The sequence below is a fragment of the Rhodnius prolixus genome, unplaced genomic scaffold, assembly GCF_049639745.1.
Source record: "Rhodnius prolixus isolate KJV_2025 unplaced genomic scaffold, Rpr scaffold_1, whole genome shotgun sequence".
In the NCBI taxonomy this organism is placed as follows: Eukaryota; Metazoa; Arthropoda; class Insecta; order Hemiptera; family Reduviidae; genus Rhodnius; species Rhodnius prolixus.
In genome coordinates, this window is record NW_027411581.1 from 64,391,478 (window position 1) to 64,409,937 (window position 18,460).

The following is an 18,460-nucleotide window of genomic DNA, read 5'->3' on the forward strand; positions in this document are numbered from 1 at the left end:
GCCCGCAGAAACGCCAAGAACCCTGAAGAAAGTAGTTAGTCCCACTAGTTCCGGCTATGTTACTGGCTCAATTTTATGTCTCTTTTGTTTGTGCTGAGTCGTTCCAAATTGTATGTGGCAATAAATTAATCAATTTGGAAAAAACAAAACTCTAAAAAGTGTTCTTTAATATTAGTTTGCTACTGACTCGCCTGGAAGAGACAGTGTGCATTAAAATGAGAAGACTTTTCTTGAGCCCCTTCAAGCTCTGATCCTCTAAAACATTTTGAAACTACGCTATTTCTTTCAACCTTCAAGTGCGCTAACATGTTCTATTTTACTAAATATCAGTCACTGTCATCATAGATTGAAAACAGATTATATATATATAGGTATATGTGTGTATGTGAAATGATAATGTAGATAAATGATTTCTATTTATTACAAAAACTGATAACATTGTGATTTTCAGTAAATTTGAGAAATTATTGATCTCTAAAAGTAAACAACGTTTAATCACGTACCAAGATCCATTGATGGAAATAGTTTCTCATTCCATTTTTAACCTCATTCCAGATATTTTCCCCCTGGAACCTCGACAATACGTCAAGGATCTTGTATTAAATTTTGGTTCCTCTTGGTAGTGCTTTTTAACATGGATAGAGGAAAAAGTATTTTTTTTTTGTGAATTTTATTTATATATTTCTTTATTTGAAAGCTTTTGACAAGGAGGTAGTCTTTAATCTAATAAAAACTATTATTATTAATTGAAGGCTTTTCTAAGTTGCTTATAATACAATTATTGTATTTAACTCTTTGCGGCTAGGTGGGTTAAAAACTGTCCGTAGAGCAGTCTGACTATCCAAAAATTACGACCTTAGAATTAATAATTCCTCGCCCTTCAATCTCGGTAGCACAGAACCTAATTGCAGCTAGCTCAGCCTGAAAAACTGTAGCTAGTTTCCCTAGGCTAACCGAAAAGCTACATTTCGGCTTCACCCCGTACACTCCCGCTCCCACACCCACCTCCATCTTGGAGCCATCTGTGTACCACATTGAATCTCCCAACACTGGGGGTCCACGTCTCCAAGCCTCCCGGTCTCCAATACAGACTTTGAACGGCTTGTCGAAGTTATATTTGGGAGCCATAAAATCCGAAGGCAGGCCCAAAATAGGATCGGCCTCCAGCTCCTCGTATAACTCTTGATATGCTCCTCCACGCCTGACGGTAATAGGAGCTTGTCCTTCCATAAGCCTAACGACAACGGCCCTTGTAACGCCCTGAATGTGTATGTGCAGTGGGGGCAGATTCTTAAATCCTTAGCAAATTGACATTCATAAACAGCCTTTTTGTTGTTGTTTTTTTTGATGAACTTTAAACTTTACATCTTTATTAAATTAATAATACTCAAAAGATCTAGCCATATTTTACAATTTTTTATGAACGTGACCAAATGAATTCTGAAAGGAAAATACTTTCTTCTGTCAAACCAAAATTAATAAAATATGAAAGAAATTCTAAGTCTTAGAAGATCCATAAAAATCGTATTATGAGATTCTTGATCACAGGCTAATCATTTATCTACGAGGGTCGTTTGAAAAGTCCGTGCAAAAATAAAAACTACTTAATTTTTTGGGGTAAACCTTTTTTATTTTTCTACATTGTCTCCTTTTAGGCTTATACACTTCGTCCAACGCTGCTCTAGTTTGTTGATCCCTTCCGAATAATAGGATTTGTCCAAGTCTAAAAAAGTAGCCATTCGTTTCTGCAATCACCTCCTCGTTTGAATAAAATCTTTTACCCGCCAGCCATTTCTTCATATTGGGGAACAAATAGTAGTCCGAGGGAGCCAAGTCTGGAGAATAGGGGGGATGTGAAACGAGTTGGAACCCTATTTCCATTAATTTTGCGACCACAACTGCCGAGGTGTGAGCTGGTGCGTTGTCATGATGGAAAAGGACTTTTTAGTGGGCCAATCGTGGGCGTTTTTCTTGCAGCTCGGTTTTCAAACGGTCCAATAACGATGAATAATATGCACCTGTAATAGTTTTACCCTTTTCCAGATAGTCGATGAGGATTATTTGTTGCGAATCCCAAAAGACAGTCGCCATTATCTTTCCGGCCGAAGGAACGGTCTTCGCCTTTTTTTGGCGCAGATTTCCCCCTTGGTAACCCATTGTTTAGATTGTTCTTTGGTCCCAGGAGTGTAGTGATGTATCCATGTTTCATCCACAGTGACGAAACGACGCTTAAAGTACTGCGGATTCTTCTGGAACAGCTGCAAACCGTCCTTGCAACACTTCACACGATTTCGTTTTTGGTCAAGCGTGAGAAAATCACTCGACTTCCTCGATTCAAACGAATGCCAAACACAAAGAAATAGACCGATCTGGCTGAAACTTGGTGTGTGTTCTTCCAAGAGATGCTAATACTAACTAAACATAACCTCGATACGCGCCAGTAGTGCTATCTCTCTGACTTTGCACGGACTTTTCAAACGACCCTCGTATGAACGTTTTGAGGCTAAATTTATTGATCTGTGCATAATTATGCACATATACTAAATATATGGTTTTACATTTCTTTTCTAATGAAAACCAAAAGTAGATTCTGCGTCAGAAGAAATTTTTTTTTTTTTTTAATCTTTTATTGGAATTTACCACTGCAACGATTGTTGCAACAAGCAAATATGGTAAAAGAAAAAAGAAATAAAAGGAAATCATGAGTGGAGAAGGCACCCAGTGGTGTGCACTCCATTAACGTGCTCAGCTACACTGCTCTCACGATGAGAGAAGATCACGAGGCCCATCTTCTCTTCAATCTCCTTAGAGGATTACCTTTAAGGAGTAATGTGGAGGAAGATAGGTGTTCTATCATAGGGTTAGGTTGAACTGCTGTAGAGTGGAATGAAATTTGAAGAAACGAGTGTTAGCAAGATCTGTAATGAGAAAGGGATATTGAGGTCAGTATGGATAGTGGTGAGGTTAGATACATAGAACGGAGCCGTTAAGAAGTTTTCGAAGTATTTTTTGGACTGTAATGTTTGGAGGCGTATAGAGTTTTGGTTACGCTTAGTCGATCCCCCCATACTTCGATGGGCCTTATGGACCAAATAGGTAGCAGTAACAACAGGTATAAGAGTCGTTTGTGTTATGTAGGTTAAGTTTCGAACGTTTGTCGTGTAGTCTGGCGAGAAATTTTGTAGCGTTGGTTAGTTTATTGTCTTTTCCAGTCTAGGGGATTCCATGTCAACCGGTTGCTCCTAGGTACCGTCCAAGGTAGCATACATAAAATGCGATTATAATTTCTTCCTAATAATATCCACGTAATAAGAAAAAAAATGTTTTAATCGTCCAGATTTTAATTTTGTGATCTGTACAAATCAACTGACTCTATGGTCAGCATGACTGAAAATCCGAATTTATTTTGTAATTTACAATCTGTATACAATAAGAGAGTGATGATCTGGTGCGGGAGGAGAGCAGGAGGAGAGAAGCTACCCATCGGTAGCACTCTCTATAGGAGAGAGAGGAGAGATAGGAGAATACGAGGAGGAGAGAGGAGAGATTAGGAGAATAATGACGTTTAGTTCTTCAGCCCACAAGGAAGTGGAAGGGCCACTGGCGATTCAGTCGGCGAGGAGTATTAGGGATACTTTTTTGTTTTACTAAAAATTGTGTCTAATATTTTGTCATTTCAAGGTGACCTCTAGATCATACTCAACATACTCAAGTGCCACTTTGAGTATCTAAAGCTATTCATCTCATACTTCAATTTAATTAGCTTAAATATTAATAAGATAGCCACTCAACAAGAACTAACTGAAAAATTATGTCATTAGGTGATACTACTTTTTCTAAAATAGATACACTTTTCTAATTATTATCGTTATATTTTTATTTACATAAGATTTATTTTTGATTGAAGAGCACCCTAGTTTTTGCCGTAATCTTATTTACAGAAATTATTATACTTAGGACTTTCATATTGACAGGTGTAAAACTACTCTAAAATATTATATTCTTTAATTTGAGACACAAAGAGCGCAAGAGAGAGTATCAATTCTAAAAAAAATTATAATTGGTACTAATAAATGTTATCAAAGAACAATTCATCTTATTGTGTAAAAAATATTAAATTAGTATTTCACCTTATACAGATATAAAGATTTAGATTTTATTGTAAATTTACAGTATAAGCGTGTAAGCAGATCTGAGAGAAATGATAAAACATTAATAAAGTGAAGACTACCTTGGTTATAGACCTTGTCATCACTCATTGTCACTTGTTAAAAAGAGATTTCGAGGTCACTGCCCACTTGAGGCAATGGGAGATTGTCTGGGAGGTTCAAGAGAAGAGGTCTCCTGCCAATGAGTTTATATGGGTGGACAGGATGTAATGTAGGAGTTGGTAATATGAAGAGGAAGCATCGATGCTAATAAATGGGATTTTAACAGGATTTAAGGTGTGAAGGAATTTCAGATTGAAGGGATTGGATTCATGGAGGTTGGAACGTTCAAATGAATCCCAAACTTCTATTCTATAGGCCTGAATGTATTTTAAGAATGTAAGTTGACAAACTTATCTTCTGTTTAGTAATGTTAGTTTGGATCTGTTGCCAAGAAGTCCTTTGAGCAATCTGAAACGTTTGTTTAGTTTTAGTCAGTCTGTTGTGAGCTTCTACGTCAAGCTTTTGACAGCCCAGGGAAAAAAATTGATCAGGCAGAACAAGTTTTCTATCATGGTTTTATCAGAGCACAGTTTATTTCTCTATCTTTTGAACCAAGTTCTCCTAGGATGAAGATTGAAGACTAAATCAGGATCTTTGAGAGAGGTTAGAAAACAGCAGTTCATCTCCAGACTAGGTTGACTGAATAGTTTGAGGAATACAGGATACTTCCTTGCGGCATCATTGGCTAACAGGAGCAGGTGCAGCATAGAATTTCCAAGTTCTCAGTCATTTCTCAGTGGAAAGGTAAGATTTAAATGATGTTAATAAAGTAAGAATTTATCAATTGTAAAATGTGATTATGTAGTCTTTTTGATTATTTTGAGAAAAGTTTTGGATAATGATAATCAAATAGATAATTGAATAGAAAGTATATCAGATAATCAGTTCCTAGCATGATCTCCAGATCAGAGAATCAATTTTAAAACATCAAATCTGATGTTATCATCAGATAACTTATTCAGGTTTGAATTTCTACCATTTAAGTAAATTAGTTACTTCTAGTGAGATATTTTTGTCAGCGGCATACCCGCACTTTTGAATTTTAGTGGAAGCTGTAGTCAGGAGGGCGAAATATCATTTCAGCAGAAAGAGAATATTGTTTTTTTTTTTTTTTTTACATTCCAGGAAATGTTACAATACATGACTTTGATTGGCGCATTTTTAAATTCTCGCCTGAAATTCTTCCTTTTCTCTCAGCCTCTAGATCTTTACCATTTTTTATTCCAGACTTATTGTAGACATGATTACAAAAGACAGTCTCCTGCGATTGAGCTAACACCTAGTAGTGGACGTTCAAACCAAAGAGCTGAATGGTTTGCCCGTTTTGCTACAAGTAATACCAACAATGCATTACGAAATTATGCCAACTTCTGGTGTGGTATAAGATGATACTCGGAAGACTTCTCTTTCACGATATCCAATTAGTGATTAAAATCAATTAAACCATTTCATTAGAGTATTGCAAACAATTTGCTTGTTGGAAATAAATATTATTACAGCCATTGTATTATCCTTAATTGAATTACATTGAGCTTAAGTTTTAGTATAACATTCTTAAGGCGTGACCATAAAGGAGTTAAGGGATTGTATTGTTCTTATTTATTGTTGTTTATGAATAAGAAATTGATGTATTGATGTAGAAAATATGATGTGTTAGGTTATGATCATTAAATCATGGCAAATTTCATTTCCATCAAAAAATACAGTACACTAAGTAAAAAGTAGTTTGTATAGAAATATCATTAATCTTTTATCGGGTAGAAAACTCTATATAAAAATTAATAATAAATTATGTGAGCCACGTATAGCTCAGACTGGCCTGCCGCAGGGCGGGGTCTTGAGCCCATTATTATATGCATTGTACGTGAGTAATATCGAAAGAATGGTAGGATCTCAAGTGAAAATCCTGCAATATGCGGACGACATCTGTTTATACACCAGTGATGTAACAATTGATGGTTGCATAAATCATTTAAACGAGACAGTTGGTCGCTTAAAAGAGTGGTCAACTAATCATGGCTTGACGATATCTGCAACTAAAACAGTGGTTTGCCCCTGCACCAGAAAACGAAGGTTACCTTTAGGAGATACAATTTCGTTAGGTGGTTTCTCCTTTCAAGTTGTCAGACAAGTAAAATATCTGGGAATTACATTTGATAAGGTTCTATCATGGAAGCATCACGTACAATCTATTGAAACAAGAGTTGGTAAATATTTTAATGTTTTAAGGGCGATCTCCCATCAAAAATGGGGTTCGGACCCAAATATTTCTCTTCTATTTTATAGGACAACTGTACGCAGCATTATAGATTTTGGATCCTTTCTCTATGGTCAAGCAAAAATGTCAACCCTTAAACCTTTACAATTGCTACAAAATAAAAGTTTAAGATTATGTTTAGGATACACTAAAACTACACCACTTGATGTTATGCATTCTGAAGCTGGCGAGCTGCCGGTTAATCTCAGAAGAGAACAGTTATGTCATCGATATGTTCTGAAAACTATGAGCAGGAATGAAAAATTATATAAACAAATTTGTTTATTGAGTATTAAAGATTTACAGATGCGTTATTGGAGATATAAGAACTCACCCGTGTTGTCAGTTAGTTTCACAGAAGTTTCGCATTTGAAACCTCTGATATATATCGCAGACAAATTGCCATATTTCAATGCCAATTCAGAAATAATTTCACAAAATCAGCCGCATGTTAAATTCTTACAAGACTATTCTAATATTCCTCAATCAATAGTAAATAAAGTATTTCTAGATGATATTTCTGAACTATTTCCCTCCACATACACACTGTTTACCGACGGCTCCAAATTAAATAATGAAGTGGGATGTGCCTATTTTGATCCCAATAGCAATACAAGAAAAATGTTTAAACTGCCTGCCTATTCTACCGTTTATACAGCCGAACTGATCGCCATTCATCAGGCTATGGTATACTCTTATACTTTGGATGCCACAGATATCACCATATTTAGTGATAGTAGAAGCGCCTTAGATGCCCTGTATCATTGGAAGTTGGCATCAGCCAATCATTTAATAATTAACTTTGCCGAAGCTCTTTTAAATCTGAAAAATCAAGGAAAGAATATTAAGTTTGGTTGGTGCAAAGCTCACTGTGGTATTAGTAATAATGAAACAGTAGATTTACTTGCTAAGGAGGCCAGTAGTTCTGGTGAGTACTTAGCAATCCCTCTTCCGCCATCAGATTTAAAGGGCTGGGTTAAAAGAAAAATCATGGAAAAATGGCAGTGTAAATTTGAAAATTCGGATAAGGGCTTATTTTAAAAAGCAATGGTACCACAGGTTAACCATAAAGTATGGTTTAAAGATGGTTATTTTGGTAAAAGAATTGTTACCATAATAAATAGAATGCGAGCAAACCATGGTATTTGTAAGTCATATTTGTTTAGAATAGGTAAATTGGCCTCTCCTCTGTGTAGGAGATGTAATGAAACGGAGGATTTTGAACACGTTGTTATGGTTTGCCCTAATTATAGTAAAGAAAGGGAAAAGTTTTTTAACGAAATCTCAAGATATTGCCCAGTTCCCCTCTATTTTAAGGAGATAATATTCTCAAATAATATCTATGTGTATTCGTCTTTGGTAGAATTTATTAAACAATACAATATTTAAAAACCTACCAGCCAGTTATTGCTAAACACACATACAGTTAGTGGTTGATTGGTTAATAGTGTAAGCACTGATACCATTAAAAAGAAAAAGTAGTTCACTCATTTCTAACTCCAGTACAAACACACTTCTTATTTGAAGAATAAACAAACATTTTCAAATATGTAGCTTAAAATTTAAATGACTTTGGGGAAGAGATTTTTTTTAGCAATTGACAATAGTTATTTTGGAACACATACCTTCAAATTTTAAATTTCACATCTTGACATATGTAATTAGACTTTACTTGCCGGGAAATAAAGGGTTTAGCTGTTGGAAAGGATTTCTCTAGGTGTCCCGTAGGATTCCAACACTGTCATTGCTGGTTCGCCGACGATGGTGCAATCCTAACCTCGAATCTAAATCCTACAACCGTCACTATCACTTGCACCATTAATTAACTGAACGGCAGTGGTGTTCGATTAGATAGAACATAAGAAAAGATAAGATAAGAAAGAAGAAGAAAGCACCAATACCACTTCTGTTAAGTCGCAGGACATGTCTCCCCAATATGCTGTAACAGTACCTTTATCGAATCATCGTCAAATACTTGGAAATGAACTTAGATAAAGGACCTAGAGTCCTCTTGCTGGACTGTAAAGAGAAGATACAAACGTAATAAAAACATCTTTCAGGATTGTTAGACTTGTGAGATAGATCTCATGGATTTGACTACGCTGACGGTCCAAAATAATGGGTCCTAGATAAGATCCAGATTGTTGGTGAGATGCTGTGGAATCTCTCTCTCAAGAACCTGGTTGGTCTTTTTTCTCGACAAAAGTGATTTAAAATTAATGGTAGTGGAATATAGTTTCTGGATTCGTTTCATATTTCTGTGAATCCTTGGATGGCTCTTGGATCCGGATTATACTTTTGTGCTGTGCTCAGTCTATGGGGGTAGCAATAAGTGGCACAAAGGGGTTCGCTTATCCATTGACGAATAGTAAACATACTTCTCATAAGACTACTGGGATGTACGTTCTAAACTGTCAATACGAACAAAAATACTGATAAAACCAGCCATTAGGGAAGGGATTAGCTATGAGGTTAGCATAATTGGACTCCCACGCGGAGGTCCCGGGTTCGAATTCAGCAGCTGACCCTTAAGATTTTCTCTTCCTAGGAGCTTCTTACAGCTCACTGTCCGGTGATGGACAGTGTTGTCTGTAACGAGAGAACATTGTCCGGAGGCCGGCAGTTCACTGAAAAAAAGCTCCGGGCACCAATAACCTTGTTGACGCGCTTTAAATCATTAAAAAGAAAAAAAAAAATACCAGCCATTACAAAGTCAAATCAGAACTTAACGGAATTGAGATGTAGAACTCAACCAAGTGTTCCAATTTCAAAATAACCTTACTTTTTGGTCCAAAATTTACTCAAAAAATCGCCCAAATAACAAGAGGTATTTGCCTAATATAACCCCACACACACTTCCTAAACATTCCCCGCATAAAAGACCCTTCCCCGAGTCTTTATCCTAAATCGTGCAGCTAAACTCCCCTTCAAATCCCACAAGAATCCTAGTCCTTGGTTTTGCAGTGTCAGAGTCCTCATTTTTGTCTTAAAACGACACTTTCTTAGTTGACAACAAAAAAAAAGGAGGGGAAGTCTTAACTGCAAGTCTTCTTAGGTTACCGCTGTAACCTGAGGGTGATGCTTAACTATTACAAAGGTAAATATCAAAAAGTAATGATTTTTTTTTTTTTTTTTTGGAAAGCATTTCCATTGGCCGAAAGAGTTTATGAACGTAAAAGCATAAAAAATTACATCGAATAGAATACGTGACGCAAGTTTGACGGAAGAGTGTGCATGACCAAATCCAAATAAACGTATGAAGATGAAAAAAAAAAAAACTAGATGAACCTCAAAAGTATATCTGCGATAGTGGGAGGCTGTTATCTCCGTGCAGTTTGATTGGTTGTTCAATTATTGGTCAAAAGAAAAATAAATAAAAAAAATATGTTAACACGGAAAAGTGGGGGACAAATTGGATAGTATATAGTTACCTGGTTGAATTAGGAGATCACACTCAGGTCTAGCAATTAAAACTAGAACAGTTGAAAAAAAAATTATTTATTTATTTATTTTTTAGTGTCACCATGTTTACGATCTATATTGCACTGTTAGTGTTTTTAAACGCTTTAGTTTCCGGCAATCCTGTAACACGGTTACGACGTCATGATCAAAGATTTGTTTCCACGCTTAGAGAGGCTGCACATCAGACCAGCTGTCCGTACAGTTTCCATTTAGACATTAATGAAAATCGTTTGCCAAGAGTCATTGAAAAAGTTAAGTGCTATTCTGTTGGAAGGCATTGCCCGTTGACTGAATCTAAATCATCATGTTGCTCAGAGATCCTAACACAGATAAGCGTACACTACATAAATTCTGGAGTCAGCCGAAATGAAACCTATCCTGTTGGGTGCATTTGTCTCAATTGGCCGAGTGCTAGAGCGAATACCATCGTTCCAGATATTATGGTATAAATTAAATAATATTTATATCAAATACCAAAATCTAAACAGTACTTAAAAGTTTTGATTAAATGAAATAAAAAAAAATCATAAATTTAAATGAGGGGTTTTATCGGCAGTGGTCTGAGAAAAACTAATTGTTTTCTCATTCTCCAGCTCAATGCCGATAAAACCCCCATCAATAATCTATAACCTGGACTGTTCAATAATCCAGAAATAAAATTAGTCATAACTTTATTTTGTGCTTTTTAATGTATAAGCAACAAGATTCTAAAAAAATAAATCTAACAATAAAATAAATTAAATTATTGCTCTATTTTTCTATTTTTATTTCTTAAATAACTTCTAGAAATATAATTGTAAGTTATCTTCGTAGCAATTTACTACTTACTAATTTCTTAATCTTAGTCAACAATCTTAAGATGAAGAAGAGTTTGCTCTTGGTTTCTGAACCTCTCACTATATTTAAAAATAAATAAGAAAGTCAAGTTTTTTTTGAAGAATATTAATAATGAATATAATGGTTGTAGTAAAAAATATCAAACACCATCATAAACTTATATTAAAAATTAAAATTATTTGTGATAGAGAAAATGTGATATAATAACTTTTGCACCCTTGTAAATAATATTGTAAATAGGTGTAAAAATTTATTACTTTTTAAACCGCACTAGTATTATATTAAAATGTATTATATTATATTAAAACAAAAGAAAAATTTCTGTATTTTAATTAATTATTTATTTATTTTTGTTTTTTTTTAAATTAAAGTCACGCATTACAAAAATTGCAATGTTCGCATTTTATTAATTTTTTTAAATCACCCAATACTTTGAAAGTAAGATTGAAAAATTTGTTTGTTAAAATGGGTAGTTTTTTTATTTTTATTTTATTGTTTATGATGGAAGTGGTTTTTGAATTGTAACTGAGAGGATAATAGTTTAAAAAAAAGTGGTAATACTATAAACTATCTGGCTAGGTGAGCAATAAGGCCTCGTGAAAATGTAGTGATTTTTATTGAATTTTTCACATTATTCTTGGTTGGTTTAATTGATTTTTCCAAAAATTAATGACTACTATAAAGTTGAAATCGACAAAAAAAAAAAATATGTAATAAATCACTGTTTAAATTTACAATCACTTGAGAATCCACGAAAAACCAAAATCAATGAATATGAAATCAATTTAAACAAAAAATGAAAATTTTGCCCAGTGAATTATAAAAAACCAAACACTTTTACAATCTCAAAAAAAAAAAAAATAAATAAATAAAGAACCGCCAAAATACGATCTTTAAAAAATCGCCTAGTGGCGAAAAATGCTAACTAAACGACAGAAAAACAAACAAAGAATCGCCCGGCCACTCAATAGAAAAAAACACATATTCTCACAAATTCAGACAATTCAATCCAAACTATTCTTTTAAATCAGAGATGCATAAACTACAAAATTCTTTGAAAAAATAATTTAATTGTAATAATTTTTACTGGATGCTGCGAACTGTGTTTTAAAATGAAGAAACATTTCAGTTCACAAGTTGAGAACACTGGAAAACAAAGACTCGGTTAAAGATTTTAAGTGATACAATTTTTAGGATCGAGGATTCAATCGATTTTCATGTGAATTAAAGATAATCACTTTCCTTTAATAACCTCTCGTGATAACTTCTCTAAAATGAATTTTATTTAAAACAAAACAAAACAAAAATATTAAAATAAAACATAAGCTAGGAAAGCGATTTTAATAAAGCTAAGTTACAGTCAAGAGATTCCAAATCAAAGTACAAAGTTACAGCATCCACCGTTTTTTTTTCTTCTAGAATGATCATTCACAAAATGTCCATCATCAGAGAATCTTAAAATAGATATTTCTGGTGAAAAACTTTATTACAAAAAATTTAGTGTGATTGCCAACATTTCCCTACTTAGTAACAGAAAAAGAGCAACAAAAAAAAAATGAAATGATGATGGTCAGTGGACTGGCGCATTTATTTGTAACCATCAATGAAAAGAGGTGTCAGAATTCTCGACGAATTGTGGTAGAAGTTTCGCAAACAATAAGCTGGAGCGTGAACAGAAAAGATCCAATCCTATTGGACGAAAACAAATCAGAGAATTGAATGGAATCGAAGTTCTGCCACAACCACCCTACTCTCTCACCAGACCTTTCACCATTGGATGATCACATTTCCAAGAATCTGCATAATTTGCTTACAAGTAGATCCTTTTCCCTGGTGGTCTAGGCTCTAGGGCATTAGTCGAATTAATTGTTCCCCTAGGACTCAAGTTTTTTTTTACAGATATCAATCAATTCTTTTTCTTTTAGGCCACAATATGTTTGATGTTAATCATATTTTCTTGTATTAAATTAAACTACTTCTAATTGAAGGGTTCAATTTTAAAATATATCATCCATGAAAAGTGTAAAACCTTTCCAGAAACCTAATAAGGATCAATCAAAGGTTTAAATACTATCGACTTCTCTCCTCACCTCTTAATAAGAAACTTAAAAACAAATGAAAGGAGATTTGAATGGTGGTTAATATATAAAAACAATTCACTATCTACCGAGAAGGTAAATGCACCTTACAAAGATAAATGTAATCATTTCTTCCTGATAATAACATTCGTTATTGGTGTACCAACTAAATTAATGTTTAATAATTTGGTTTTATTTAATATACTAATTGTATTTAATTGTTACAATAATTTCCAAAAGAATAATGTATAAGAAAATAAATAATAAATTGTCCCAGAATGATTTTGTAATTAAATAAAAATTTTTGTTAGATTTATAGAAACCTGGAATAAATAATAAATTATAAGAATGATTTTCTAATTACCTGGAGGGATAATAGATATTTATTAAAGAAGTTTTAATGGATATATTAATGATTAATATAAGGGATGATGGAAATGATACCCATGCGATCAGCTGCTGGGATGTTGGAATTATTGCAAGGGTAGTTTAAGGATAAAAACTTGGACCCAGATTATTCAGCGATATTAGAGGGGTAGGTAAAACAAGGAGATTCGTTTATCACCTCTTTTATTGTGTTTTGCTGCAGGAGGTTATTCTCAAATTACGAGGGTCGTTTAAAAAGTCCGTGCAAAGTCAGAGAGATAGCACTACAGGCGCGTATCGAGGTTATGTTTAGTTAGTAGCATCTCTTGGAAGAACACACGCCAAGTTACAGCTAGATCGGTCTATTTCTTTGTGTTTGGCATTCGTTTGAATCGAGGAAGTCGAGTGATTTTCAAAAAATGGACGAAAAAGAATTTCGTGTGTTGATTAAACACTACTTTATGAAAGGCAAAACGCCTCAGGAGACTAAAGAGAAGCTTGATAAACATTATGGTGACTCTGCACCTTCGATTAGAACAGTTTATAAGTGGTTTCAAAATTTCCAGAGTGGCCATATGGGCACAAGTGACGCTGAACGTTCTGGACGCCCTGTTGTGGTTACTACTCCAGAAATCATTGATAAAATCCATGGATATGGTGATGGATGACAGAAGAGTGAAGGTGCGTGAGATTGCTAGTGCTGTGGGCATCTCGAATGAACGGGTACATAATATTTTGCATCAACATTTGGACATGACAAAGCTATCCGCAAGATGGGTGCCGCGATTGCTCACGCTTGACCAAAAACGAAATCGTGTGAAGTGTTGCAAGGACGGTTTGCAGCTGTTCCAGAAGAATCCGCAGAACTTTAAGCGTCGTTTCGTCACTGTGGATGAAACATGGATACATCACTACACTCCTGAGACCAAAGAACAATCTAAACAATGGGTTACCAAGGGGGAATCTGCGCCAAAAAAGGCGAAGACCCTTCCTTCGGCCGGAAAGATTATGGCGACTGTCTTTTGGGATTCGCAAGGAATAATCCTCATCGACTATCTGGAAAAGGGTAAAACTATTACAGGTGCATATTATTCATCGTTATTGGACCGTTTGAAAACCGAGCTGCTAGAAAAACGCTCACGATTGGCCCACAAAAAAGTCCTTTTCCATCACGACAACGCACCAGCTCACACCTCAGCAGTTGTGGTCGCAAAATTAATGGAAATAGGGTTCCAACTCGTTTCACATCCCCCCTATTCTCCAGACTTGGCTCCCTCGGACTACTATTTGTTCCCCAATATGAAGAAATGGCTGGCGGGAAAAAGATTTTATTCAAACGAGGAGGTGATTGCAGAAACGAATGGCTATTTTTCAGACTTGGACAAATCCTATTATTCGGAAGGGATCAACAAACTAGAGCAGCGTTGGACGAAGTGTATAAGCCTATAAGGAGACTATGTTGAAAAATAACAAAGATTTACCCCAAAAAATTAAGTAGTTTTTATTTTTGCACGGACTTTTCAAACGACCCTCGTAGCTTGGGACAGTTTTGTAGGGGGATTCATGGAAAACTAAAGAGACCTGAATCTTCCTAGAACTTTCCTGATGAGCTTGGTTTTTAGGTTTCCTGGAGAACCTGTTCAGTTACCAGATATTAGAGGGGACTGTACCACCGAGCCCCCTGAATCCTCCTTAGGCAGCTTTCTAAATGTAGTGACAGTTGGAACTGGCACCAGAGAGTTGTTTAGTGCTGCTGCCGAATCGAACTTCTCCTTTTGAATATCCCCCCTAGAGTAGCGACAGAATTGTTTGAACATTGTCGGCAGCATTCCAAGGTTTCACAAGCACTTGTAGGGTTTTGAAGGTCTCAACAGATCTAATTCAATATCACAGTGCAGAATACCCTAGAATAATGTAAAGAAATCATCTTTTCTCATCAGTAGATTTATTAGTCCTTTTGCTGCAAAGAGAGATAATCTATTCACTAGCCGAGATTAGGTAACAATATGACTGCGTTAAGACTTTTGGTTACACGGAGAAAAAAAGGAGCAGTTTCTCTATTAGTCGATTTATTACTTAGCCTTTTTGCTGTAAAGAGATAATCTTTTCACTGCCCGAGATTAGGTAACAATGCCGCTGCGTTTAAGACTTTTGGTTACGCTAAATAAAATAAAGGGTGAAATCTATAGTATCACGGAAAACCTTTAATGTAATTGCCCATGTATACTATTTTTAATTGTAAATGCATACCATTAATTGATAACAGATAATTATATATAACATATAGAGTTATTACGTCATATTACGATGTTTATTTAATAGAATATTGGGACTTACCAATTTCGTTAGTAGATATCCAAGGAGTACGTTTTTCCGAATGAATTCTTACCAGGAAAAAATGTTAGTCAGCTTTTTTTTACTAGACATACCTACACTGTTACTGTAGTCAATTCTCAACTTTCGTACCGATCTCATAAAGAAGGCTAATACAAATCTATTTCTGATTAAATTTTACTCTGGCATTATTTTCATAACAGTATTTAATGTTGAAAAAAAAATATTATTTTTTGATCATTTTGATCACTTTCTTTTACCACTTTTTTAAAAAAAAAAAGAAAAAAAAGAAAACTAATTTGAGCAGACAAAGAAAATGCTTAAGGCCACTTCATTTATTAAATTGCATTCCACTAAAAAATTCCTTTCAAATTTGGAATTTTAATTACATATTGGATTTCAATGTTAATTAATTAATTTATTTAAAAGAAAGAATCCCTTTACAAAAAATGTATAAACGAATAAGAGAGAAAACCCTAAAACAATGCGATCTTTTACAAAATGTAACAAAATTAACAAAGTTAACATGTAAACAAAAAATAGTTCCTCACAAATATCAAATCTTTAACAATCACCAATTCCAGTAACGCCACAAAAAATAACTTTTCAAATTGATTTTTCGTTTAAAAATAAATGAGCATAACTTTATGGCATTTACAATAAAATAAAAAAATTTTCAAAACGTTATCACTATCTATCTGGACATAATACAATTGCGATGGGTTGAATGGTTTAACAAATATTGAAATCTCAATAGCATATAGCAGGGATAGATAAAAATTATATGATGTAAATCTTCTATGGTATTGCAGATACCATATTTGAGAAGTTATTTTTAATTTTAAATAAATATATATATAATTGAATGGTTAGTTATATTTATATTCTTGCCTAAAGCTCTGAGTTGTACTAAAATGTTTTTTTATATAACAACCTTCAAAATTATTTTGTTTAGAAGTACATAGTTCAGAATATATTCTGAGTTATTGTAAATAGATTTCTCCTTTTTTAAAATAAATAAAAAAATGAATTAAATAAAATTTATGGGGGTGGGGGAGTATTTCAAAGAAAATGTGGCACCACATAGCATTTAAGTGATACTTTGGGCGAAGCATCAATCTACTTCTCCCTCGGAATTGCTTTAGAAGCGTTTTCTCAGAAAATTTTACAAATTTACACTTGGTCGACGATATGAGTACGATGTAAAAACGAAAATCGGTTTTCTTTGCTTGGCTTGCCTCGCCACTAAACGTTATCGTGGCGCCAAAGCCGTTTTTGAAAATCAATAACCTCAAAAACTGAATAGATTATTTACTTCTTTGGGATTCTCTTAAAAATAACTTCAACTATTTCGTTTAAACTTTCTATTCTCGTTGGGCGGCTATTCTTCCCTCTAAAAACCACCATTTCATATTCACAAAAGACTTTGCGTATTATTCATTTTTTTTAAAAAAGTCTAAATTTCTTCATTAAATTCTGCGTACAAAGTAAACACACCATAATCCTAAATTCTTCAAAGAATCACCAATTCTAGAACATTCATAACGATTTGAAAGTTACTTTTGTGAAGTGGCCTAATCTCATCCCAGAATAAAAGAATTCACAATTCTCTCACTCTGTCTCTCTCTCCTCATCACAATTCCTTAATCCAAGGAATGGCCATTCTATTCCTGGGAATCTCAATAGAAGACCGAAGCGTCGATGGCCAAATGAATGTAAAATATCCTTCTTTCTTCTCATACAGCTAAACCTTTAAGTGCTCTTAAATTCCTCTAATTACTCTCATCTCCCTCAACTCTATCTTCTTGTAAATATCTTCACCTCATTCAGTATCTATCGCCGGCATATTTCTCTTTACTTGTAAAAATCTCAAGAGGATTGCCTTGGACTGCTGCTCCATTCTTATACTCATCTTTAGCACTTATAGATGAATATTTTGGCAGTTGAAGATATTTCAGTAAATGTTAATTCATAATAATCCTATGATACAAGAGTACGCTTCCCTCTACACTTATGAATTCAATTTCCTTGAACACCAGAATTTATTCTAAGAAGATAAATTGATTTCCAAGTATACATTTTCAATGCAATAAACTATCGGTAGAGAAGATGGCTTCACAGCATCCCCCAAAACCTTATTATTTTCTCTGAGAAAAAGTTTCAACAATCTGACCATATTTCTGTTGTAACCAGTGGCGTAACTAGATTTTTTTAGGCCCTTAAGCAAATTCTAACTACAGGGCTCCACCCATAATAACATTACGTGGATATGGATTATTTAATAATGTTGTTTAGCAGTTATAATTTAATTTTAAATAAATGAATGTATTTAATATGTTAATACTTCTAAACGATATTTTTAACAAAACAAAAAGTTAATTAAATATATGGTTTTTGTATAATATAAATAGTAAATAAATAAATTTTTAAAGGGGCCCCCGGCTTTAGGGGGCCCGAAAGCGTTGCTTCCCTATAGCTACGCCACTGTTTGTAACGGTCAAGAAAATTACCGGAAACTTGAAAAATGTCTTACTGTAAAATTATGCTCTCAGGATACTATTTTTTCTATTTAGTTATTTTTGCTTCATGATCAAAATTTTTTTTTTACAGTATTTTTTACAACCGTACAATATCTAAAATGGGACTTGGAAGAGAAGCCTTACTTTAACCACTTCTTAAGTGATATGCATGAAATTAAGTTGCTACAAAAATGGATCAATAAGTTAGTTGTTTGAACGTTTAATTGTTGCCTGGAACAAAGGTAAAATGCTTAACTGTTCTAGTTTCCTTCAACTAAGATCTCCTTCTTCGAGAACTGGTTTTTGAAGAAGACATGGAAGATGGAAGATACTTTAAATTTTTCTGAGATTTTTTTTTTTTTCTGTTAAGCTTAGCGCTTCGCACTGACAAACCGA

The 18,460-nt window shown here is 34.2% G+C and overlaps 1 protein-coding gene across 1 annotated transcript; it reads left to right on the plus strand.

Annotated features, from left to right (window-relative positions):
- Positions 1-6,093: 6,093 nt before the first annotated feature.
- Positions 6,094-10,379, plus strand: LOC141448776 (uncharacterized). Its single transcript, XM_074117392.1, has 2 exons — positions 6,094-7,396; positions 10,039-10,379. Exons 1-2 carry the CDS (start codon positions 6,094-6,096, stop codon positions 10,377-10,379), a joined length of 1,644 nt encoding a protein of 547 aa, XP_073973493.1.
- The last annotated feature ends 8,081 nt before the right edge of the window (positions 10,380-18,460 follow it).